The following is a 27,191-nucleotide window of genomic DNA, read 5'->3' on the forward strand; positions in this document are numbered from 1 at the left end:
TTCATTAGATTAACATGCTAGCTTTTCCTTTCTGTTGTTGGGTAAGTGAATGATTTATTAGACCTGGTGCTCAACTTACGAGCTTTTCTCATTTCAACTTGAAGAAACTGCAAATATTTATAGAAAATGAATCACATGTATTTGTTCCTGAAAAATGTCAGAATACAGCACTCAAATCAAATGCCGAACAGAAGCTATTCCCTAACACTACATACTGTGGCGAGTTAATTTCCACTGACATGTTTTCCTAAACAGTTTTTTCCACTATGATTAATTCCCAAATCAAAAATTACTGAAATCTTTCATTGTGTATTCACGTTACCAAGTTATAGAAATCTAAACAATCATAAAGAATTTAAGAATCACACCTTTAAAAACATAGTTGAATTGATTCAGTTAAATCACTCTTATATCCTAAAAAATATGTAGGTTATGTTTGAACTGATTTTCCTTGCTTTTGTTTTGCTCGTTTGCTACTTTGTTTACCTCCACAGTAAGATCCCAAGTCTAGAAAATTAGAATGCAGAGGAAATGAACCAACAGAGCATACACTCCACAAGGGCAGGGGCCATGGCCAGTTTTACCTGTTAATATATCCCTTCTGTCTAACACAGTCACACCCAAATTTGTGTTGACTCCAATTTAAGGTATCACCATGGGTAGGAGGGCAAAACAGCAGAAACTTTTGAAGGCAATTTGGCAATACAGATAAAAGGGCTGACATTTTACATACCCTTTGATTCGTAAGTCTACATCAAAGATTATCCTAAAGAAATAATTATATATGTGAGCAAGTACTTGAATTCTAGAATGTTCTAGGCCCTGAGCTTTTTAAAGTAAAACCCAGCTAACAACCCAATATCCTGGATAGGGTGCCTAGAGTGCCTCCCTCATCATACATACAGGCTGAGTGGCTGCCACATACCAACCAGAGTTTGCATGCTTCACCCAAACCCCCAACAAACGTCTTCAAGACTCACAGCCACCTTGTGAGGTAACAGACCTGCTCCCATTTCTTATCTCATCTGATTGACAAAAACTGAGGCACAGGGAGGTTAAGTAACTTATGAAAATGAGGAGCCAGGTTTCAATCTGGCTGCCTGATCCCAGAGCCCCAGTAGTGCCTTCAAAACAATGTTGTCCAAAAAATGGATTTCTCAACTCTCCTGATCTTTCACCTATCTCCTTTTTTGATAACCCTGCTAGGGGATCATAATCTAAAACTCTCATAGGCACACCCCCACCACCTGGCAGATCTCACTGATTTTGGTGGTGCACAAACAGCAAAATCTGTGATTATCTTTAAAATATAAAAATTACTAAAATATATTTTTCCCAATGTACTACCATTCTCCTAATTCCTCATTCACAACACTTGCTATTAGCAGAATTATACTTCATGGTTTGGGAAGACAAATGTGAAGTCCTAAATAATATAAACAAAATGAAGTTTACTTGTGGTGGCATGATTCTTTAAAATTTGTGTCCTGTCCAGGAGTGGTGGCTCATGCCTGTATTCCCAGCACTTTGGGAGACAGACGCAGGTGAATCACTTGAGGTCAGGAGATGCAGACCAGCCTGGCCAACATGGTGAAACTCCATCTCTACTAAAAATACAAAAATTAGCCAGGTGTGATGGCACACGCCTGTAGTCCCAGCTACTCGGGAGGCTGAGGTGGGAAAATCACTTCAACTCGGAAGGTGGAGGTTGCAGCGAGCTGAGATTGCACCACTACACTCCAGCCTGGGCAACAAAGTAAGACTCTGTCTTAAAAACAAAAACAAAAAAAAAAAAACTTGTGTCCCATGGCCTATGAGTACAGGGACTGGCTGACCATCACCTGCAGAAACGAAAAGGCAGACTGACCGGAATTAGGCCAAGTGATTCCAGGTCCGGGGACAAGGAATTCCTGGGCAAGTGCACGAAGCCTGGACTTCTCTCGGGGTGCTCATTTGGGAGCAGCGAAGTATAAAAATAAAAAAAAATAAAAAATAAAAATTCACAGTAGGTTCCAGGGCCTCCCGGTCAGGAGCTGGGATAAGTAGTTGGGAGAAGTGGGTTGAAAGGTGGCACCTGAAGAGGTAGCAAAAGTGGTGGAGCCTATAGGTTTCTGCCTGGTGAAACTTCTGGTCAAGCCTTGCTTTAGCATTTAGAAATAAACAAGTATAAGCAAACAAAAGTAAGCCAGAGAAAATACATCTAAAATCAAATGAGCAAGCAGTCAAAATTTTGTTTTATTTTATTATGGCTAGAAAGACACGGTTATAGCCAAAATCGGCAATGACACTAAAGAAATCCTCTGTGCTTTTCAATATGCAAATATATTTCTTCCAAGAGTTGCCCCGGTGTGATTTCAAGAGTTCATGTTAACTTCTTTTCTGGAAACTTCCTTTTCTTAGCTGTTGTATTCTTGAAGAGCCTGGGCCATGAAGAGTTTGCCTAAGTTTTGGGCAGTGAACTCCTTGATGTTCTGGCAGTAAGTGTTTATCTGGCCTGTGCATTTGAGAAAGAGAGCCATAATGTTCCACAAATTGTAAAATGATCCAGAAAGCTAGTCAAACAGAAAAATCAGCATAAAACAGAATCACCTGTATACTGTTTTGAATCCAGAGTTTATTTTTCCATAAGGGATAAAAATACAAGTTCTTTTGAAAATAAGCTACTGTCCACTCTCAATTACATGGAGAATAAAGAAAAACTACTCCTCAAAAGCTTATCAGCCGTAAGGACATAATAGCTGTTGGTCAAAAGGACTAAGTAGATCAAACCAATGCTGTACAACTGAGAAAACAGAAAAAAACAGCATTGACTAGCCTTCACAGGTAGAAAGGAGATACTAACAATAAATCACAGAGCTGCAAACCAGACAGACCCACTGGACCCAGATGTGAACAAGTATGGTAGGTTTTCAGTTTGCACTTTGGGAACATTAAGGAGTTTTCCTACGAGCCAAGACAGAGTAAGAGTAGAGAGTTCACTTGAAGAAAGGGCTCCATCATTGCTTTTTATGTTAATAACATAGATCATTTATGTTAATGATCTAATCTCATGCAACAGTTACATCAGCTACATACTTCTTCAAAATATAAGGATTTCAATTCTGTTTGAATTGGACCTTTGGGAAGGAATTGCATCTCATTTCCAAATTTAATCTGTATGTACACTAGAAAATGTTAAGGAGTTTGGAATTTCCTCCCACATTACAAATGTATCAATATAATTGAGAAATTGCCAATCAGCTTTCGAGTTGGATTTTCACTTTGATAAAATCTTCTCACAGGTTAAGGATCTGACTGAATCAGATGGCATTTAACATTTCTATAAGATTATAGCCAAATAAGGGCACGAATGTCATATATTCAAAATCAAGTCCTAGAACAGGACACAGGAGCTCTCCTGCTTAAAGGTGGTATTAAATATTAAGTATAACCAGAAAAAGTTCATCCAGAAATACATTTGTGCTGCCACAATTTAAGTCCAAGTAAGGGAAATGATTTCCTAAATTCAAGTCAAGTACCCACTGTACAGTGCTGGGCTGGAAGAGGAATAGTAAGAGGCCTGAGCCAAGTGATCTTCTGCATTAAGACTGTAAACAATTATTCTGGGTTTCCATGAAAAAGGACTCATTTTAGAAAGTTTATAATGCCATCTCAAAAATGTTTAGAAACATAGAGTGAAGCACTGAAAGGACCTGGACAAAAGAACAAACTCTTACAAGTTCTTAGATTTCAGATGTTACAGGTGCTAGATTCAAATTCATCTTGCAACTATTTCAAACATACTAGCTTTTATGGCATGCTTTTCTGTTTGTAAATTTCTGTCTTCTGCTTCCTAAGAAACAAACAAAACCAGCCAGGTTTTGCACTGGGCAACAATACCTGCAATGAGCAGCGAGTCCATCCTGGCAGGCGGCTGTGGCGGTTTGAAGAGTTTGGACAGGTCCTCCTCAGGGAGCGGGGGTTCTCCTCGGCTCTGGCGCTGCATATTCTCCTGCTGGCGACGCTGCTGATACTAAAATTCAAAGGGAAAATGATTTGGTTATTTTTCTCCATCTGAGGAGGAAAAAAAGATGTCCTTCCCCTACACAACCAGCAGAACCCCACTGCTCTGAATTCCAACCTCGGTTTTTATCAATGGCAACGTTTGGTAACTTGCATCTAAGAAGCTAAATATGCCAATAGTAGAAGAAAATTCCTTTGTTGAAAACTCTAGTGTCACTCTGAGCTCTAAGAGTCTATAACTAATGATTCAGAAAACAAAACTAATTATGTAAGTAACAGGGGGCTTAAAGGGAAAGAAGCTCATGATTAGTAAGGTAAAGGGAGTTCCTTTACCATTTATAACAATGGGGTAATACATGATTCATCCTAACTTTAGTGACTAAGTAATGAACTACCACACTGGAAATTCTTTCACCTTTACTCCTATTGACCTAAAATAACAATACAAATGATGTTATTACTGCTATGTTCACTATTGTTATGACTTTTTTTTCTTTTTTTTTTTTTTTTTTTTTTTTGACACAGTCTCATTCTGTCGCCCAGACTGGAGTGTAGTGGCACAATCTTGGCTCACTGCAGCCTCCGCCTCTCCGCCTCCCCAGTTCAAGCAATTCTCTTGCCTCAGCCTTCCGAGTAGTTGGGGTTACAGGCACCCACCACCACACCCGGCTAATTTTTGTATTTTTAGTACAGACAAGATTTCACTATGTTGGCTAGGCTGGTCTCAAACTCCTGACCTCGTGATCCACCCGCCTCAGCCTCCCAAAGTGCTGGGATTACAGGCGAGAGCCACCACTCCTGGCCTATTGTTACTACTCTTAACAGATAATTGTCTGTACCTTAGCTCTATAGCTAAGGATGGATACTATTAATAGCTCAGATAATGCTTCAAATACTTTCAAACTCTGGATTCCTGCGATTCGCTGAAGAGAAAGTAGGGATATATATAAACTTTAACTATAAACTTATAGATCAACTACAGTAAGAGCTAACAGCTGACTGCTCCCAACAGTGAAGCATGTAATATCCCATACACAACCTTAAAATGTCAGGTAATAAGAAACCAAGCTGGGCTAGTAAAAATTTAGTCTTTGGATTCCTAAGAAAATCAAGGGAAACAACAATTCTTTCTAGTGAAGGAAAGTAACTTGCTTTGTAAAGATTCCTGTATTCATTATGGGGTACTCATAGGAAATAAACATTCAATTTGATACCCTGGATGAGTCCTTCACTTACAGGAAAAACCAGCATGAAAATGAAATCCAGCTGAGATGATTTTTCCCCTCTCAGTTTATCAGACATTTGTAACCACTCCCATCTTTTCAGTTAAGAAAAAAAAAAAAAAATACTGATTTACGTATGTTTTCTCAATTCTAAGCTGGCAGAAACAAAGTACTTTAAATTTCACTATATACTGAAAATGAACTCTGATATTAAGAAAAAATTTAAATACAACATTCTCAGAAACCACTTAGTTGTGCTTAGAATTCTATATTTAACAACGCTCTGTTTAAAGTACATTTTAACGAACAGAGTAGTCATATATAAATACTACTTTCACAGATAAACATTCTGGAATCAACTTATCTATGAATCAAATGCTAAGAACACTTTAGAGCAGTATAGGCCAAATACAATATTTCAGGAACTGTGAAAACGATGTGGCCTGCAGGCAACATGAATAAAGAAAAGGTTAAATGGCCACAGCCGTAGATGTGTGCATATGAGAATATTCGGATAATTCTAGGGTTTTTGTCTGTATTATACTATCTACTTCACAGCAGTTGGTCTATTATTTCCTATCAACATTGCTTGCTCTTAATCACAATTGCTCAGTTTTTTAAATGAACTGAAGATTGCTAACTATGCCGCAATAAGCCACTGCCAAACCAATTATAGTTAGTAAAGAAATGAGCTGTGACATTCTGGAATCTCTTTGCTTCTGATTTTCTCAATAAATGTATCTCTTATTTGCATAACCTTGGCATTACAATCTGAGCTTAATAGCTCTCTTTAACACAGGTATTTTTAAGTATAACCTGTAAATAATATGTTACAAACATGCCATAAAAATAATAATCTTTTAAAAATATGATATAGAGTAACTAGCTAATGGTCATTGCTTTACCAAAGATAATTTAGGTCATTCTGAACATGACTCTTGAAATACATGAAACTTAGAAATACATGTTTGTTGAATTTTTCCACAATACCAACCTGATGTTTCTGCTGCTGTTGTTTACTAGTATTCCTCATGTATGTGTTGTATTTAACTATATCTTGGCTCATTTCATCCACTCTGTCCATCAGCAACTGTAGATTCTTCCCCAAATGATTGCTGAAATGTAAAGTAAACACACTGACAAGTCTTACTTTAAATTATAGCTTTGCTACTGCTCTAAACAGTTTTAAGATATGAACTTGAACTGGCTTTTGCTAAAAGAATGAGAGCACACATATGCATAAAAGCAAGGGCATAAACGCAAGAGGAAAAAATCTGAGTCAACTTGTTACTAAACTTTCCATACCAAACTTCCAACTACAATCTCAGGGATACCTGAAATAGCTGAGTTTCTTATTGTGAGAGCACAGGTATGTTAGGGTAGGAACTGTGAAACATACCTAGTGAGACATCTATAATACATATTTTTTATACCAAGTTCAGTATTCCCAAATTCTTTTCATTAACTTACCCTGCCCAAATGCATTCCATAACATTTAAATCAGTAGTCACAGGAAAGAACCATACAGATTATGACATCTGGCACATGATTTCTCTGTCTAGGTTTTAAATAAGCAATGGTAACATTTATTCTACAAAACCTGATGAAGAGGCTCCTTTCCTCTTACCTTTCCTAGAATCTGTAGTACAGTCTTTCATATTTCTTATTCTCTCCAGAAATTCCTATTGCAGCTCAGCTACCAACATCGCTTTATAAAGTGATGTAACGATTGGCACAACGACCACCATATTCACTGATTTCTGCCTGCAACTTACCTCCTACCATGGTAACGCCTGGACAGCTACTATACATATATATATATTTTTAAAATAGCAAGCTTCTAAAGAGTAGTACCCATTCATTAACTGCAAACAGGTATTTACTAAAGTCCTATTATGTGCCAGCCTTAGTACTAGAAAACAGGGAGACAACAGTGAATAAGACATTCATGTTCTATATCTTCACTGATCTTATAACTGATTAGGGATGGAGGAGAAAGAGAAGGGGGAGGTGAAGAGACACTTACTTTAGATAGCATGATCAGAATATCTCTCTGAGGAGATGACAGACTGAAAGATGAGTCAGCTATGCCAAAAATATTGTAGGCAAAAGAAAATACAAGTGCTGAATGCCTGAGATGAGCAAGAATCAGGCAGATTTGATAAAAAGAAGAGGCCTGGCATGGCTAGAACACAGGGATTAGGTCAGGCAGACCAGACAAGCACATGTGGGAAGCTCATTAACACCATACAACTCCCCAGCAATGTAGTTTGTTGTGAATGAGACCTCACAACTGCAATGTGAACGATACCCTGGAGTTGTGCATGTTTATGACACATTTTGCTTAAATTTTAAAATGATCATTCTGCTGCTATGCAAATAGGCTGGAGAGGAGAAACCAGGAGGTTAGTTAAAAGTCTACTGTGGGGTGTTGCCAAGGATGTGGAAAAATGAAAACACTCATACATTGGGATGGGAAGGTAAAGTGATACAGCTGCTGTGGAAAACAGTTTGGTAGTTCCTTAAAAAGCTAAACCAAATTACCATATAACCCAGCAATTCCACTCTTAGGAATATACCCTATGAATATGTATATACCTTAGGGAATTAAAAATATATACTCACACAAAAACTCATACATGTATGTTAATAGCTACGTTATTAATAGCCAAAAACTAAAAACAGTCTAAAATTCCATCAAATGATGAATAGATAAATAAAATATTATATATCCATATAGTAGAATGTTATTTGGCCTTAAAAATGAATAAAGTTCTGATACACCCCACAACATGGATGAACCTTGAAAACATCTGCTAAGGGAAAGAAGGTAGACACAAAAGGTTGCTTATTGTAGGACTCTTTTTTATTTTTTGAGACAGAGTTTCACTCGTCATCCAGGCTGGTGCAGTGGGGCAACCTCCACTTCCTGGGCTCAAGCAATTCTTGTGCCTCAGCGTCTCGAGTAGCTGGGACTACAGGCATGCGCCACCACACCTGGCTAGATTTTTTGTATTTTCAATAGAGACGGGGTTTCGCCAGGAACTCCTGACCTCAAGAGATCCTCCCACCTCGGCTTCCCAAAGTGCTGGGATTACAGGCATGGGCCACTGTTCCTGGCCAGGACTCTGTTTTATAAAATATCGAGAACAGGCAAATCTGTAGAGATAGAAAGTGACTAGAGGCTGCCAGGGGTTAGCGGAATGGGAATGACAGCTTAATGGGTTTGGGTTCCCGTTCAGGGTGATGAGAATGTTCTAGAGCTAGTAATGGTTGTAAAACATTGAGAATATACTAAAAACGACTAAAGTGTACATTTGAAAAGGGTTTAAATGGTGAATTTTTTTCTCTATTTTAAAAACTGCACCTCTGGCAAATAATCTATCGTGATATTACAGAGAGAAATTGCGGTGACTTGAACTAGGATGGTGGCAGTGAGCATAGAGAAAAGTGAGCAGAACTGACAGAGATTCTGGGGGCGGAGCAGGCAATCTTTATTTGATAGGGGGCATAAGAGAGGAATGGAGGGTGACTCCCAGTCTTCTGGCAGCTGGTTACTACATTTACAGAGAAAGGAAAGACTGAGAAGTAAACAGGTTGGGAATATTGGGAATGAATAAAAATAAATCCAACTAAAATATGGATTCCATCAGTAACCTCAAGAAAATCAGAAAGTTTTGGCTCTTTCTCAAATAATGGAAGGAACACAGAACTAGGGTGTATGTGAGTAAATTTACCTTTCAATCCCAGCCTGGCACTACCTAGATAACCTTGGTCCAGTAACATGGTCTGATGACTTCACCTGTTGAGGAATCAAGTGCTTCTTTCATATTTATTTTATTGTGTTGCAATTTTTTAAATCACTTTTAACTGCAAAACATTTCTTCTTCTCTGGATACAATGTATTTGCTTCTGCTTTACCCTAATTTCTAAATAGTTGATTTAAATTCACTCAGACTTAAGTATTAGAATTGGGCAAGACCGGGGAAAAGAGAGGCAGACAACGGTCAAAGTGCAATGACTTAAAAACATACTACAAGTCTGGAATCTGTCCTAAGGACAGTGGGAAACCACCTAAAGATTTTAAGCAAAGGAGTAATATGAGCATCTAATTTGCATTTAGCAAGATCATTACAATTTTGAAGAGGAAAAGGTCAAAAACAGGAAGTGAAGAAACTGTGAAAGTAATGAGGAAGAGAAATAAGGTCCTAGACTAAGGCAGTAAAAGTCACAGGAGTAAGACAAAATCGCCCCATGAGTACATGTGTGAGAAGACAGACCCTGAGGAACACGGACACAGATAAGCACAAGAGGGTTCACTGTGGAGAATGAGAGGAAACCCAGAAGAGCTATAGTTTCACAGGCTCCTAGGAAAGGATCTCAGGAAGAAGGCCTTATCAACATATTACATGCTGAAGGGTCTAAAACACTCAGTGACATAGTGACATAAAAGTCTTTTGTGACTTTGGAGGGAGGTCTTACTACATATAATGGGTTGAACACCACAAACTGTTGGCAATCACTCGGAAATCAGTGGGAAATGAGGAAACAGTGACATCAAAATTCTATCGAGAAGTTTGATTATGAAACAAATAGAAAAATTAAGCAGAAGACAAACGGAGATGGATACTAAAGGCATGAGATCAAAAGGTATTCTTTTCCTAAGTTTTTCTTTTGAGATGGGGGGACGTAAACAAGTTTAAATGTCTTTGTTTTTAGGAGATGCATGCTGAAGTATTTAGGAGTTAAAAGTCATGTCTACAATTTACTTTCAGATGGTTCAGAAAGAAAAAGTAGTGTTTATGTACGTAGATAGAGTGCAAATGTGGCATGATATACAATTGGTGAATCTAAATGAAAGGTTTATGGATGGATGATCACTGTATTTTTCTTTCAAATTGTCTAAAGAGTTGAAAATTTAAACATAAATTTTTAATTGGAAAAACAAGTCTATAAAGATTGAAAAAAACTAGTATAGAAAGAAATTGAAAATCTATGAAGAAGGAAGGAGTAGATCAACCTAATGAGATCCTGAGAAGGCAAGAAGACAGGAGGCACTGGCTTCAGGTTTCTGATCCTTTCATTTTTACCAATGAGCAACGTGAAGCCCAAAGGGCTATATTAAGTATAAGAAATGTCGTTAGCTACATGATTAGTTGTGAAGTCATTTATGTCATTAATTGCAAAAGGAAATTAGAGAAAGAAAAGATCATCACCAATGCTGTGGCTGGGAGGTTACGGGGAAAGCAGTGACAGTAGGGAAAAAATAACAGCACAGGAGAGGTACTGCCATAGGCAGAGAAAATATACCCAGACCTTAAATCTTGGAGGTTGTTTACAGTAATGAGAAAGGCACTACTAAAACAGACCCACTGTTTCTACCAGAAAAGTCTTTAATATTAAGTACTAATATTATCTGCTGCAAGTATATGAAGTTATTGTGAAAGAACACTGCTACAAGCACAAATATGTGGACTTTAAGTATTTCATAACTTTTGTATTATGATAATGCTCTTCAGAAAAAAAAAATTAGAAACACACACACACATCTGTGTACTATATGCCTTAAAAGGGCATCAGAAATTAACACTGACAGAAAATCAGACCACTACCAAGACCAATTTTGTGGGAATCTTTTCAGTACCAGCTTAAGTAGGATGCTGAAACAGGGACTTACTGTTAGGAGTTTCAGTAACATTGCCTTTTCTTTTATTGCCAAGCAAATAAAGAACTGAAAACAGATAACTTAAACAGATGTGAACCAGGACATGAAGTGTTAAGTCTGCTCTGGCTACAGTATCAATTTATGCTTATAATCCTTAATGTATGATGCCCACCCTTAGTTTACTTTTTTTAAAAGAGGAAATAAAAACAATTGTTTTACATGTGTGAAAAGCTGAACGCCTGTAATACACATTTTTAAAAACTAATAAAGGCTGTTATGGAATAACTATTACCAGAACTTCCATCTAATTAAAATTAAAATAAAAAAATTTGAATTTTTCAACAAAAGCAAATACAGTATGTTTTAGTTGTCACAGAGAACAAATTTATCAGGCACATCAAAGAAACTGGTGCCCATGTATACGCTGTGAAAGGAAAGACCAAGTTTAAGCACCTGCATAAGAATGATTTCTGATGAGGTTTCCTATACAAACTTTTATGGCAACTAGCCTGAGCCATCATCACACAACTACTGTTAGAAATTAAAAATTGAGATGTACAAAACTTATCTTTCTGTCTTTTAAAATAGTATAATCGATTTGGTTCAATGTAAGCATCTACTAGCAAAAAAGCACTGCTTCAAAGTTGCTTCATTTTTTTTCCTCCTAACAGGAACACCAATTTACACTTTAAACAATTTCACGTGGAAGGCAAAGAAATGGGGCCTCTTTTTCCTCGTTTACATAAAAATACAGAAGACAAAAACTATAATAAAATATTTGTCTAGGTCTCAGTTGCCAGGGCAAACTGAGAACATTTTCTTGGCTATTATAAATGCTGCTTTGGACAAATGGACATTATAGACCAGCTCATTGGTAACGTTAAAGCACCATCAGGGATGTATTTCTTTTGTATGCTCAATAAAGGAAGCCTGGGAAAAGGTGAAGACATGAATTATGTAAGCAAAAGCTTTCATGCAGTAAATTTAAAATTATTATATAACCATATACTTAATACATCAAATTGTAACCTTGTATGCTGAAAAAGGTTCTTAGCTAAATGCTTTAAATACAGGTGTGCCCAGTACGTTTGTAAAAGCAGTAAAGAAAAATATGACCTTCTAAAATAGACAAATTAAAGGACTATTATGAATATATGTTTGCAGTCACAGTACACTCTTTGGTGCCAAATTAGCCTTGCAACCTGGCTGTGTTACTTAGCACTCCATTTACATTCATCGTCCATCTCCCTGCCCTGTTAAGACTTTCTAGTGACCTTTGTGATCAATTAACGCGATGGAAGGCGGCGCTTCAACCACAGTCCTACCTGTGCCAGAGCATGGAGAAGAACATTGATGTCTCTGGCCCTTCTGGGTTCATCCCACTTGCTTTATATCGAGGAGGTACAAAGTCTGTACACTTTTTTTTTTTTTTACAAGTCTCTATCTAAGATAACTAGAAATCTGATAAATAATTTAGTCTGCTCCAAACTGGTTGCTTAAGAAAACACACCTTGTTTCCTTCAGCCAACAAGCATATATTGATTCTTTCCCTACTCTGACCATTTAATTTCGTTTCACAAGTCTGCTGCTAGCCTCCTTCCACCATAGACAAAATAATCACTAACATAACGCTCAAAGGGCATTTAAGAGGAGCTATACAAGTGGCTCTATTCACATTTCTGTTAAGAGTAATAGATGAGGGGGAAATAAACATTAATTTAACAAAGGGAACAAAACTTCCTTTTGGATACCTCAATCTGCATTTTACAAATATAATAAACATTATCTCAGCAACTAGATAGCTAAGGCAGTCACACTGGAGGAAATCGTATCACCAACTAAAATAGCTGAAGCCAGTGTCAGGTTCAGAAAATTCAAATTTTAGTTGAAAACTCAAACAACTGGAATTTTCCAACTGCAAGAGTCTGCATCTGAACAAGGGCAAGTACAACCAGTAAAAGAAAAAAGCATTTCTGTTCTTTTCCTGAGCATTATTAAATACCCAGACATAATACCCTAAGCCTCTTAGGATCGTGTACAAGAAATAAAGCTGAGCCATATAAAAAAGCCCTCCCTCATGGGCACTGACCTTATCAAAGCACAAATGATACAGCAAAGAAGGCAGCAGAGGGTTCTTCTAATACGAGCAATTAGTATTCAAATAATGTGTCGTTTCATGTTATCAGTTTGGCGTTTTTCCCTGAGATCCTAACAGGGCCAGACTATTACTCCATGTTATACATGTTTTAATAACCTATAAACGTTCTTAAGTAACTGTTTTCTTGTTTCACAGGTAAAGTTTATGTGAAAGAATCTTTTGCAAAAAGTTCTAAAACATGGGCTTTTCATTAGGCAGGGCCACTTACCTGCTGGCAAGGCTGAGCAATTCATGTTTATCTGCAACAGCTGACTTCTTTTCAAGTTCCCACATTAGGACATTGATCAGATGTGAATTTTTAATTACAATCGGCACTTCTTCAAACATGTACTCAAAGGTGATATTTGCTTTTTTCAATCTGTGAAGCATGTTAAAAATACTTTAGTCTGATGGTCAAAAGTAGGTGCTAAATTGACTACTTCATAAAATTTACCTAATTACAGGCCCTATCCAAGATCTTTATTTCATTAGCACTCAAAAAAAAAAAAAAAAAAAAAGTAGAGAAACTAGAGTTTTACAGAGTCAAGCATAAGTTGAGTGATTTGAGTAACTTTGAAAATGATGCGAATTTGAGCTAAAGCCCAGAAAATAAGATTCTTGGCAGAAGAAACTACTCATTCTTTGTAATCAGGTATCTTTAAAATTTCACTGATACTAAAATGTAAATGTCACACTAAGTTATGCTACACAACCTACACCTACAACTTAATTTAAAATAGCTAAAAATGAGAAATACTCTATTTCTTGAAAAGTTCATTTTAAAAGCCTCTTGAATTACAGTTTAACAAGTAGCAGAACACAAGGAGACTCCAGCTACAATAGTTAGAACATGCCAAGAACACAGTTTCTCATAGTTTAGTTATAACCACCACATCCAGGAATTGTTCATGAGTTAGCTTTTCTTTTAAAATTCTCTGCACCTTAACTTTTTAGGAGCCAAATGAGAAACTAGAGATGAACCATCCTACATGAAGTCAAATCCATTAATTTTGATTCAATAAGAACTAAAAATTTCTATAATTAACAGAAAATGGAAGAATTCTAAGTATTTAATTTATTTAAAGTAAATATTACAATGCCATTAAATAGGATCCCAAAACAGCTCCATCAGTTAATTCTCTGCATAATTGTCACCCATAAAATTTCCAACAAGCCACATTCTTTACCAAATTCTTAAAATGTTTATATCATTCCCACCCCCTCATTAAACAAGGGTTTGGAAAATAAGACACACAGCTCACAACCAGCCTGATAGAGAGCTTACAATCTGACAGCCACTGATCACTCTTTCCACCTCCCTTTATTCAATCATTTATTTCTTCGAATCCAGTAGCTAATTAATTCCCATTCTAACTGAATTCACCCTTGGTGAGAACAACAGATGAGATATTCCTTAAAGAATAATTTAAACATGGAAAGGGAGAGAGCAAGCAGCACTCGGCATGCAGAAAACTTCTACAGTCCACATGGCAAAAGCATGACCACACCACAACCGAGGATTCAAGAGATGTGGCAAAGAAAAATCTTAACAGAAAAATACCCAACCCTTTACCAGATGCCCCCAAACACTTACGCTTCAGGAGAAAAATCCTTTTCTTTACAAACTTCCATCAGTTTAGGAGTCAGTCTGTATGCCTTTAGTGAGAGAGACCCTTGGGCAGTTTTTATGGGATCTCAAACAAGGAAAGAGAAATAAATTACTAAGAATTTTGTCACTACCATGCTTGAATGGCATTGGTTCTAGGCACATTCTGTTACATATCACACAATCTTTGCAAAATAAAGATCAAAATAAACAACCAGAACAGAACTTGAAGCAGACTCAAAGCACTGTAGCAAATAGCACTTGAAAATGCAGGAATACCTCTATCCTACTTACAACAGAGTAATTTCCTCTGTCAAAAACTAAAGACGCAAGAGTTATTTTCAAATTCATTCCTCAGCAAGAACCAGTAATCTTGCTGAAAATTAAATGTATCATATGTTCTAGACAATTAGGAAATCACTGATAAATATTAAACATGAAAATTCACTGCATGTACTTGGGTAGCTCCTCATTCAACTTAAAATGAATAGCCCCGCACACAAAATTTATCCATCCTAATAATCACTGTTCACATTTCTTCGTTAAAACAGATTGTAAAAACAAAACCAATCAAGTCAAACTGCTATCACAAAAGTGTCTTTTTGGTTTTGGAGAAACTAATTTTGTCAAAACTAACCGCTGGAACACTCCATGAGTAAGGGAGCTTTGCACTTGCTGCATGATAACGGCTCTGGCATGCCAATATTCGCCTAAAACCTGTGTTAACATTCATGTTGTCTGAAAATTAACACAGTGAAACTTTTAGCAATAGGTGATAAAATGAAAACCAAAATAGAATGAAACAAGTGGAAAATTCATCAAGGTCTGATGATGCAATGTTTCCAGCCAATATAAGTACACTTTAACAACTTGTTCTTTACTGTAATCCAATTGTTAACATACTGAAACAATTTTGGGGCAGCTCATAAGATTGATCGTATTCATTAGTATTTTTTCTGACAGATACTCAGGACGTTACATTTACTTCTCAGCTGGAAACTATATGCAAGTCTGCCAGATATGGCAAACTGTGAGTGTTTGGGGAGGGGGAAGGCTATAAAGCTGTTAAATTGCCTACAGTTCTGATACAGCACAGAACATCTGGTCTGGAGAGCTTGAGGAAACACCATTAAATAGGCCGAAAAGAAAAAAATCTTTGTGCTAAGAAACAGTCCAGGTTTTGTACGCTGTTGTCAGAGGTATAAAAAAAACTTGGCACACTGTATTATGATTGGTCAGTCACGTACAGAGCCAGACACTCTAGCAATCGGGGTTTGTTAGACATCTGGTCTAGTTCCACCAGCCCCTTCAATGAGGGAGGGGAGATGGAGGAATAAAAATGAAGCAGCTACTCCAGCATTCCAAAATGTACACATCAGGGCTCTGATAGCAAGAAAAATAAACAGAAAGAAGGAAACCCTGTCTAGACTGAGCTGCTGCTGAGGCTGCTGCAGAAACAGGGTTGGTATTTACTTGAGAAGGCCTGCCAGACTGCTCTTAGAGGCAAAAAAGACAGAAAGCAAAAATAGTAGTAATAATATTAAGGGAAAAAAGAATAATAAACCTCCTACTAACCATAAATGAGAACGACAGATTCTTCAATGGCATGCTGGTAACTAAACTGAGAGTCCAGGAGCGCCCGGGTAACGAATGAGCCATAGTATGTGGACTGATACCAGCCCACATGAAGATGATCAATGTTTACATGGCGAAGGCTCCGCATCATTTCCATCTGATATTGGACTGGATGATGGGGAAGAGGATATTAAAAGAAAAAACTTTTTTAATGATGTTAGCAACATTAAAAACAAGCCTTTCTGGAAACAAATGTCTACATAACAATTTATTAGCAATAGGGAACAGGATTCCAGATTTAAAATTCATTCAGTTCATATATAAAGCAAAACAAAATTAGGCTTTTAAGTCATCAGGGGTTTCCTTTTATTCTTTAATGAAAAAATATTTTGCAGAAAATGTATTACACACAGTATTAATACCTTGTTCTAACCAAAGAATTATTAAATGTGGCTTCTACTCCCCTTTTTGAAACTCTCAAAATAGTAAATGTTTAAGAAAAATTTGTGTAATTACTAAATTGGTTGGTTGTAAGAAGTTTCATTTGAATTAATAAAAGAGGAAGAGTTATCGATCTCTTCAACACAGCTTTTAGAGCTGAGAAACTAAAACCATTAGGAAAACTAAGGGGAAACAACTAACAACCACACTGTTTATATATGAAGAGGATGCAGGCTGTAGCTGATTCAAAATATAAGAATACATTTTTGCCTTCATCTGGTGCCCCCTGCTGCATATGCTAAATTTTTTAAAGAATTATTTTTTCTTGTCTGTGTGTTCCTTTATGTTAAGTAACAGACACTATTTTTTCCTTAGAATATTTATATTTTAATGACCATGTATAGAATGAAAAGGTTTAGTGACTTTTACTTTTGTCAAATTAATGACTACAATGTATACTAATAACTATAATGTATACTATATTAAAGAAAAACAGATTAAAACTAGCAATATAATAAAAGACATTTTAAAAAGCAATATAGCACAATAACACACAGCAAATATTGAATACAGGAGAAAACTTTATAGTCAACATAGTAGCCATGCTATTTCTATTATTATTATTATTATTATTTATTATTATTATTCTTATTATTGACACAGGGTTTCACTCCCGTTGCCCAGGCTGGAGTACAATGGCCTGATCTTGGCTCACTGCAACCTCTGCCTCCTGGGCTCAAGTGATTCTTTTGACTTAGCCTCCCAAGTAGCTGGGACTACAGGTGTGCACCACCGCACCTGGCTAATTTTTTTTTTTTTTTTAATTGTAGAGATGGGGTTTTACCACGTTGCCCAGCCTGGTCTGGGATCAAAGAATCCACCCACCTCGGCCTCCCAAAGTGCTGGGATTACAGGCATAAGCCACGGCATCCAGCCCCAAACTATTTCTATTATAACGAATACATGACCATGCTGAGTAAACGCTATTTGCTTAACTTGAAACCTGTTTCATTTTCAAAATTCTTACTCAGGTTTTAGCAAAAGAAAAGTTACACATCTGTCATTCTTTTGGTTACACCATTGTGGTTTTACAAAGCCAACAAGTCTCAGGATCATAAAGTATAAAAGAGTGTTCCTCAGATGGACAGTCTGATTTTTCATTACTTGTAGGCGAAGAAGTTATAAATCTGCTTATTCCAAGGAAGGTTACAGTTCTCATGCTAAAAGATGGCAGCCAACTCATCAACTATGCAAGAATTGTGTTGAGATTTTTTTTTTTTTTTGCTATGTAGAAAAGCTAAAAAACAAACAAAACAACCAAACAAAGTTATTTTGCCACTATCTGAAGAGACTTTCTTAAGCCTATGGCAATGTTGCAACAGAGCTGGAAGCTGCACTACTGTCAAGATGTACACAGTTTTAAGTGACTGTTTTGAAAGTGGGCTCATTCATTCATAAAAAGGAAAAAAAGTGTTAATATAGAGGAAGTTAGGCTACTAAGCGTATGGGGGAGAAGGTGATACCAGACACCAGACACTTTATTTACCAAACCAGTATTTCTGTACATTTATGAATAAAATACAAAAACGAAGTCATATAACCTATGCTATACTCTAAACCACCATTAAAAACATCACTACCTTAGAAAACTATTTTATACACAATATGATAGCCTGAAAAAGCAGTATGAAATATGATAATCTTACACCAATTATTTTTTATCTTCATATTTTATTTCTCTAGCATGTAAGAGGAACCTCACCTCCCCCCAGCTAATTTAACAGATTCACATCAACCACATAAATTTGGCAAGTGGGACAGAATCACTGCTATGATCTCCTTCTGTTTTGAAATTCCATAATTCTTTTACATCAAAGTAAAATCACTGATTTGGCTAATAAATTTTAATCAAATTTAATTTATGAGTGAAAAGTCCCAGTATTATAAGTAAAATGGGAGCTGAAACTAAATTTGCTGTTTATTTTAAAGGGAAAGGGAAGAAGAGAGACTATTAAGCAACTGACAGAACAAGTAAGATTTTTTAAAAAAAATATTTTTAAATCAAAACTTACGCAACATATTAGTATACAATTTAGCTACAACATAAGAGGTTGGAGTCTGCCAGCTTATAATAGCAGAAAAGAAAGACTTGGAATCTAGAGGTTGAGATTCTCATGCCAGCTCTGGGTTTCCCCGTGGGGATCTTGCTGTACAGTTAATAATTCTTCTTTGATATTTAATTTTCCCATCTCCCAAGAGATCTGAGAACCCAATCCCAGTCAAAACGCTATTATTCCACATTGTTCATTGGATATACTAATTATAAATAAAGAATTTTCTATTAGCTAAAGGGGCCTCCAGCATGCATTATGATTTAAAATAAAAATACATTCCTCTGAAAAATATTCTGTAATCTTGCTAAGTCTCTCCTCAAACAGCCTGAATACAAGAGATTCTCTAACAGCATTTCAGGATACACGAGGTAAAAAACTCCAAGATCCGTAGCAAACTTCCAAATTTCTTCTTTATCCAGAGTCTTACCTATTCTACAGCACCTCTGATAAGGATAAGAATGAAAATGAAGTGTTCCTCTAAACTAGGGAAGAAAGTCAAGAAAGCCTATAGCCGTGTGGAGATACTACTCCTCCAACATATTTCTGGGGACTGAGGAGTAAAGAAGAGACAAGCTTCTTTATTAGGGGAAATGAGGGGAGCATTTCCATTTCCTCTCCCATGGTTTAGAATATGACATAAAAGATTTTGCAAGATTTTGGACACATTTGTAAGTCATAAGAGTTTTCATATCACCTAAATATCAAATAAAGGGGCTAAGAGCAATGATTGGTCAATTAAGAAAATCATTTTAAAAATATACAATGCACTAGAATTTCACTAATAAACAATGTATGTGTTGGGCCTAATCTATGTAAAGTGCCAGGAGATTCTCTATCTTGGTTTGGACTTACCACCCCAATTTTAAAATTAAAAACAAAACAAAACTTTTTTTTTTTTTTTCAAGTGCCCTCTCAGAGGCATCATATAAAGAAAGGACCTCAACAGACTGCCAGTGAGTCTTAAAAGGTGGGGCTGGGGATGCTAGAGCTCCAAAATGAACCACAGTGCACAGAGGCCCAGTTCTCACCATGACTCTGCTCATATGAAGCGCCAACAAATGCAGTGTTTGAAAAGAGCTCACTTTGATGTAATAAGGTAAAAAAAAAAATAAGTAATACTGTTTCTCTTTATTATAAGCCAAGGAACAAGAGACACAACTCACAAACAGCCACGTGAACTGCATTATCTCTGCAGACTTTCAGGTCTGTGTCCCCATTCTTTGAATCCCATCTCCCTTCACCCACAGTTTCTCCTCCTCTTCCCATCCAAATTTTCAAAAAGTAGAAAGCCAACTCCTGCAAAAGCTTCCTGGTAAACCTAAGTAGGAATACGAAATGAAAAGCAACTGTCCCAGTGACCTGTTTCAAAACCATGCTCCTGGCAGGCACCATCAATGGAGCTAAGCTGCCGCACCAGCTGACATGTATTTACCCCTCTGGCCTATGGACGACGGAACAATCGTGAAATGATGACATACTGGTTGAGTTTTACACAAAAAATAAGAAATGGTCGTTCCAGATTCCAATCTCCTGGATGAACACCCTTGCTTTTGTGGCTACGCTAGTTTCTCTCAGGAGTTATATTGGGTGGGTAGGTAAGGTGAGCACGAGAGACCCAGTTTGGCTACAAAACAGGTAAATGAGGGAGGGAAGAAGCCTCTGCATATCTGGAATTGGTTTGTGATGAGGATGCCATGTCATAGCCCACAGGCTCTGTTGACTATGAGGTACTATTTGCTTCCTCATATGCAGCCAGTCCTCACTTTTCTGGCTGGAGTTTTAAAAGGACGGTATTTCACTCCGGAGAAATAAGGCCCAGGAGTGGCTCACACCTCAGAAGGAAGAGAATCATGTCAAAGAAACAAATGGAAAAAGGAGGAGGAAAAGAAAAAAAGAGGCTCCTTGACTCGAAGTGCCAGCGGCCTACTGCTGTGTTAATGCAGATCAATGAAGAAACAGGCACTGATTGGCAACTTTGCAGAGTTGGTCCAGGGTTAGACAAGCTTCAATTTTTGTTCTAAAATTCTCATATTTAAGAGAAGTCAAAACAGCAATTTCAACCAATGACATTCTCTTCTGAGTTAATGTCTAAATATTCCTGGAGAAATTTCCCAAAGATGAATGGCAAGGGGATAATCCTCTTGGGAGGGAGAACTGTTTTAAAATTCATAATGTGTAAGAGAAGGACTTAGTAAAAAAGAACCTTTTAGGCATTCTTAGTACAAAAAAGCAAACATCCCCACTGAGGAAAAGTAGTATGCAACACATAAATTTCAAAGACAAACTGGTCGGCTGGGCGCTGTGGCTCACGCCTGTAATCCCAGCACTTTGGGAGGCTGAGGCAGATGGATCACTTGAGGTCAGGAGTTTGAAACCAGCCTGGCCAACATGGTGAAACCTCGTCTCTACTAAAAATACAAAAATTAGCCAGGCGTGGTGGCAGGCGCCTGTAATCGCAGCTACTTGAGAGGCTGAGGCGCAAGAATTGTTTGAGCCCGTGAGGCAGATGTTGCAGTGAACTGAGATCACACCACTGCACTCCAGCCTGGGCAATAGAGCAAGACTCAGTCTCAAAAAAACAAAAAAAAGACAAACTGGTCGTTACTATTAAGCCAACTCAAACTACTAATACAAAAAGCAACACTTGGATGCAGTTGAGCTGGTGCCACAAAATTTGGAAGGATTATAAAAATGAAAAGTTTTATAAATCTCTTCAACTTCTGCAATTGTTTTAATTGGTAAGCATGTCCCAAGCAAAAGAAAGCCTGCTTTACAACACTGAATAACTGCCTGAAGTCTGGCACCAGTATATTCATATTCAGTTTTTCCAGATATCCTCTTTGCAAAACAGTCCATTTTAAAGCACCTAGAGCTAAATCTGTCTTCACTGAGGTGGACTGTCCAACAACTATCCCTTTCAAACATCAACCACATTTGTTGGGCTTTCTCTTGTTTTACCGTCACATATGAAAACACTGAAAATAATACGCTGTCTTACATTTAAATGTTACATGTATCTGGAGTTGCAACGGCAACCAACCAAACAAGAGTATGAGATTCAAGTGCTCCTGAAGATCACTGGAAAGGACAACAGAGTAGAAGCTTTTCAGTTCAGCAGAATAACTAAACAGCATTCTTCTCACCTTCAATTCTTCATCCTCATTTTTAAAAAATCATATTTTTGATTGTGTTAAGTAAGCCTTTGTGAAATACAATTTCTCACTGAAAAACAGGAACAAATAATTGCCACCAATGGATAGGCAGGGATGAGGAGAAAGTAGAAAACTAAAAATGGAGTTTATTCAAACTCGAAAACTCAAGATATGTCCAGTAGATCAAGAAAAAAGAAGTGTTTTGCAGATGTGTTATTAGGGAACTCTTAATTAACAAAGTCATTTAAATTCTAAAAATTAAAAACAATTTAAGAATCTACCATCTAATATTTAATGACTTAATATTTTATCAAATAAATCCAAATTATTTAAAAATACAATAAAATTATTTCTAAAATAAACATAGCCTGTAGGGAAAGAGTAGAGCTAGGCACAGAGAAAGAAACTACCACTTAGTGAGCACTTATTATGTCAGACTTCCTGCTAAGTGTTCCACATATGTTATCTAACTTTATATTCCTCACAATAACTCTAATGAGCTAATCATGATTATTGAAATCCTTTTAGAAAAGCTGTTTACCATAGCTATTACTTCAGACTGACTCCAAAGGCTAGCCAGCCACCCATTTTGAGAGCCTCATTACTTCTTATTGGTGAAGTATACACTAAATTATTTCTGAATCATTGAAGCACAGCACAAATACAAGAGAAATACACAACAAATTTCTAGGTTTCCAGAAACCGCATCTTGTGTATATTTGACATTAAATTAACCAATAATTTAGCACTGCCAGTAAAATTTTAAGTGATAAAACCACCACCAAAGATTTTTAAATACTACAGTTGATAATTATCACAAATACATAATCAAGCCCCTAAAATGCTGCATTCTATGTTACTATTTCAGGCCTGTGCCATGACTACTTTGTAACTAAATACTGGCTTAGATCAAAGATGACCTATACAGGTATATAGATGGAACAGAGACCAGATCTAGTACATGTTCTTTGCAGCAAAAAAACACAAAGCTCAATCAGGAGATGCAAATAGCTTAAAAAGCAAGCAAACAAACAAAACCCCACAATTTCCCAGAAACAAACCAATGATTTCAACAAATAAGACAGGGAGGTGGAATGCATAAAAATCTCCTATCTGTTCTGGCTTAAGAGCTAACCAAAGTAGGACTTTTAAGAATATAACCATAGGCCTCCTTCCCAGCTGCAACATGGGACACCAGTGAGCACTAGGCTGTGAACAGTGAAGGCTCTGTGCCATGATTTAACAAGACAAACTTTATTCTGTGCTTTCCTCTTCATATCAGACCTTTTGCCAAGCTGCACATACGTTTCAGGCAATGTTCAAAGCTACTAGCAGATGTAGACTTAGGCAAACAGAATGTGCATTTGAAAAAAGAATTAAATAAGAGTCTACTTTTGGCGGAAAGAATTATGGAATACACAAGTTTCTTAAAACGTCCATATTCTCTGCATCCAGTCTGTACCACATATTCATCTCTTGTTTCAATTAATACATCTGTTATTAATACCACCCTGAGACTGCTTAAAAATTTTAGTAATAGTTCAATTTTTCACAATGAAGTGTCCAATAAGTTCTATTCTACCTAGACACTAATCTGTTGTATTGTAAAAGAAGGAACAAAAATACTGCCTTTCTTAATAATCTTACAGAAATATTTTTTAAAGTCGTGGGTGGTTTAATGTCTTCTTTAAAGTATTTATGAATTCTGAAAAAATATTTTTTTGAATGCCAAGCTGGGGGATAATGGAACGGGAATAGGGTGGGGGCAGGCATTGTCGCCCTATTTTATCTTTAAAACTAGTACGAACTTTGACAATTATTAGAAATCAGGTATTCTGAGGTTTTACTATGTCTCAAGAAGTCTTCTATGAAATAAATTGGATTCTTCACACAAAATAACACTTACATCCTGTAACAAATTTATATTATCTTCTTAACCAAATCATGAAATAAAACCATGAGATATTATTTCTTTGAGGTTTTAAGAATCTGAAATACATATATACATTTATGGCCTTGGTCATGAAAACACATACACATAGTGGAAGATAGAGAGCCATCAGGAAGTTAATTCTATGTCATTTGAGATGTGTTTACACAAACAAACTGAATTTAACTGGAAGGGCTCACCATGAAGAACTCTCATATAAAGAGTAGCTTACTGACCAATGCTGCCTCTTGCTACAATTAAGAGCACGGTATGTTAGAAGACCAAATGAGAATCTTTAGTGTTAGGCAAAAAAAAAAATTTACACTATGTAATAGGCTCTTTCATGACGACAAGTAACACCTCTTGTCACATTTCCAGGTACTAGATTAATGTTAGCAGAGAGATGCTGAAAATATTCCCAAAGAATGGAATATTTAAAAAACGTGATTGTTGTTAACGTACTTGAAAAAAGTCACAACTACTGGGAAAGTATACGTGTGTGCGTGCACCTGTGTACGCTCTGTCCCATTCACAAAGGACTTGAGGTAGCTTGCATTAAACCATACAAGGTGATAAGTAATATCAGAACTACAAAACACCTAAATTAGAATATAGAAAGTAGAAACTGAAGGAGAGGCAGAGACCTGAACAAAGTGAATCAGTCCATAGATATTCTGATTAAAACATACACTTTGGCTCCAAGCCAAATCAAAGCAAAAAGGAAAACATGGTCATTCATATCCAAAGGGAGACAAATATCAGATCTTAAAGTAGGTGAAACACTTCCTAATACTTAACCCTAAATGAAATTACCTTAACCCTAAAATGAAATTGTCATGTGGGGCTTCAATGAAAACTATTTTAAGAAGACATTTCTGTTATAGAAAAATCATGCTTGATTTGCCTTTCCTATAAATCTCAGTTTCTAATGTGAATCAAGGAGAGAACGACCTGAGTACTTTTCTAAACACAGAAAACTGTTTGTACAACTTTACAAAAAAAAAAAAAAAAAGATTAAGGGGCTAACAAAATGAATTAATAGGTTCCTTCTATTTACAGAAACAATCTGTAATCAAATTTACAGAAACAATCTGTAAATTTCAAACTCCACTTGTTTACAAAACAGAAAGAGATGTATCAGAAGTGAGCACTAAACATTCAAAAGAGAACAAATGATCACTTTTGGGAGGTACTGTTTGTAGTGTACACACCAAAGTGTGGTGATAATAAATGACCCACAGAATCACTTCACTTTATTTGTTCCGAAACCATTTACTGGACACTGCTTGCACTAGGAGTCTGATAATGCTATAGTGACCTCATCTTCTAAAAGATACCCTCTTCAATAAGGTTGCCCAATGAACTGGTGGTAGTCAACACATTTGTCTCTATAGGCCTTAATTTCCTCACCTAGAAAATAATCGTTTCAACTTCCAAACACATGATGATGGCAATTTTAAAAACTTTCCTACAAGCCCAAGGGCTCTTTTGCTTAATGAGCATTTTCAAAAGTCCCATAGGTACCACACACCATGAAGGTATAGACTGAGTTTATTAACCCCACCCTCAAACTCTACTACTTCTATATTTTCTCCCTCAGTTAGAGGATTTGTGCCGTCAATTGTGACTACTTCTCCACCACTCGGCTTATAATAGTCAACTACCTTCTGAGTAGACTTTGTTTTCCTCAAGGCAAAAATCATTTAGAACATTTCCAAAAATTTTAAATGGCATAGGAAAATGCTTGTGAGGTGCTAAGAGAAAAAAGCAGAATATAAAACTATAAAACATCTATAAACGCCAATACGTAAACAGTGTGGACTACACTCTCTTCCTAAGGAGAAAGACTGGAAAGAAATATGCTAAAATGGTAACGGAATTGTTCTCCAGAGAGTGAGATCATAAAAGGTTTTTGCTTTCTTATTTACTCTTATCATCATTTTCCCATGTTTCTTTGGCAAAAGAATTATTCAATGCATACGATGTTAAAGAAGTACATACATACATACATACACACACATACATACATACATACATACATACATAGTGACAAAAGTTTTCTATTGCTTGCCAACTTGCTGATTTTCCCATAGTCACCTATAACCTGGTTACTAGTGCTCCTAAACTGTGGGAGCAGCAGGATAGGGTACCAGACTACTCTGAATCTGAAGCACCTAACCTGGTCTGAATAACATCTTTACCACACATTAATTGTACGACCGGCGACAAATTAACTAGACTGGCCTCCTCTGTTGCCAAAAAAGAAAACATGGGGAATGTGGCGGACGTGGGGGCTGGGGGTGGTGGTGGGCACGATACTATCTACTTCATAAGGCAGTTAAGATTAAACGAAATCATTTACATCAAAAGCTTGGTGCACTGGAAACCTCAGGAAGAGCCCAAACCCTTACCACCATCACCTATTATTCAGAAGTGTTCCTTAGAACCCAGGTACTATCATACCCATCTGGGTCAGAAGGAAATGTTTGTGTAGAATTGGATTGGATTAACTTGGCCTCCACAGAGTGTTACGCAAGCTCCCCTTTTCTCATCTCCATATTGGCGATGGGGGAAATCAGGAAAATGGGGAGGCGGACTGGAGATTGTATGTGTCACTACAAAAATCAAAGTCTATGCATTTCTAACATTCATGTCATGAAACAGAATTCATATGTACAAACAGGAATATGATCAAAAAACAATCTACCATGAGAAAAAAATACTTCTAAGATACTAAAAACACTAAGCTAATTATATTCAGTACAATAAAGAACAGATTCAATAAAGAAAGAGACAAGCTACAGAAATTAGATTTCAAGAAAAGGTAATCTTGGGTGTTCTATTATTGCTGTGCATATAACAATATAATTGCATTGTACCATATAAGTTTCTATCTCCTGATTCCATTAATAACTCTTTCAAAGAGAGGAAATAAGCTTCCTGCCCCTATCCCCAACAAGTGACTTTTAAAGAAAAACATTGAGAACAGTAGTGGGGATGAGAAGGAGGAGTGAGCAGTAATGCCAGCTTACTCAGGGGACTGGGTCAAGGCTATCTGAAAAAACTGCCCACCCAAGTGAATAGCTAAAGTCAGTTAAATATAGCAAACAGCTTTATCATACACCATGTATTGCTTAGGAGAAGGGTCCACTCCAGCAACCTCAACTGCCCAAAGACAAGCTTCCTTTATCTTCAAACATCAAGATGATTTGGATTTTAAAAAACAGTATCAAAGATAAAGCCTGAGGAATACAATTTTTGAAGACTATCCTTAACTGCAACCTAAAGAAGTGGAAGGTGGCAAGAATGGAGAGTGACAGCAGTTATAGAAAAGGTTAGGAACAGC

General features: G+C 36.8%; 1 protein-coding gene across 1 annotated transcript in view; it reads right to left on the minus strand.

Moving 5' to 3' along the window:
* Positions 1-2,211: 2,211 nt before the first annotated feature.
* The window catches only part of EIF3H (eukaryotic translation initiation factor 3 subunit H), a 110,205-nt gene continuing 85,225 nt past the window's right edge, over positions 2,212-27,191 (minus strand). Inside the window, exons 3-8 of the mRNA XM_030795175.1 lie at positions 16,209-16,376; positions 14,622-14,721; positions 13,257-13,406; positions 6,220-6,340; positions 3,880-4,012; positions 2,212-2,494 (exon numbers count right to left, since the gene is read on the minus strand). Of these exons, the coding sequence (XP_030651035.1) occupies positions 2,397-2,494; positions 3,880-4,012; positions 6,220-6,340; positions 13,257-13,406; positions 14,622-14,721; positions 16,209-16,376 (770 nt within the window). The 3' untranslated portion in view covers positions 2,212-2,396. The remainder of the gene's footprint in view (positions 2,495-3,879; positions 4,013-6,219; positions 6,341-13,256; positions 13,407-14,621; positions 14,722-16,208; positions 16,377-27,191) is intronic.

The sequence above is a fragment of the Nomascus leucogenys genome, chromosome 16 (assembly GCF_006542625.1).
Source record: "Nomascus leucogenys isolate Asia chromosome 16, Asia_NLE_v1, whole genome shotgun sequence".
Taxonomy (NCBI): domain Eukaryota; kingdom Metazoa; phylum Chordata; class Mammalia; order Primates; family Hylobatidae; genus Nomascus; species Nomascus leucogenys.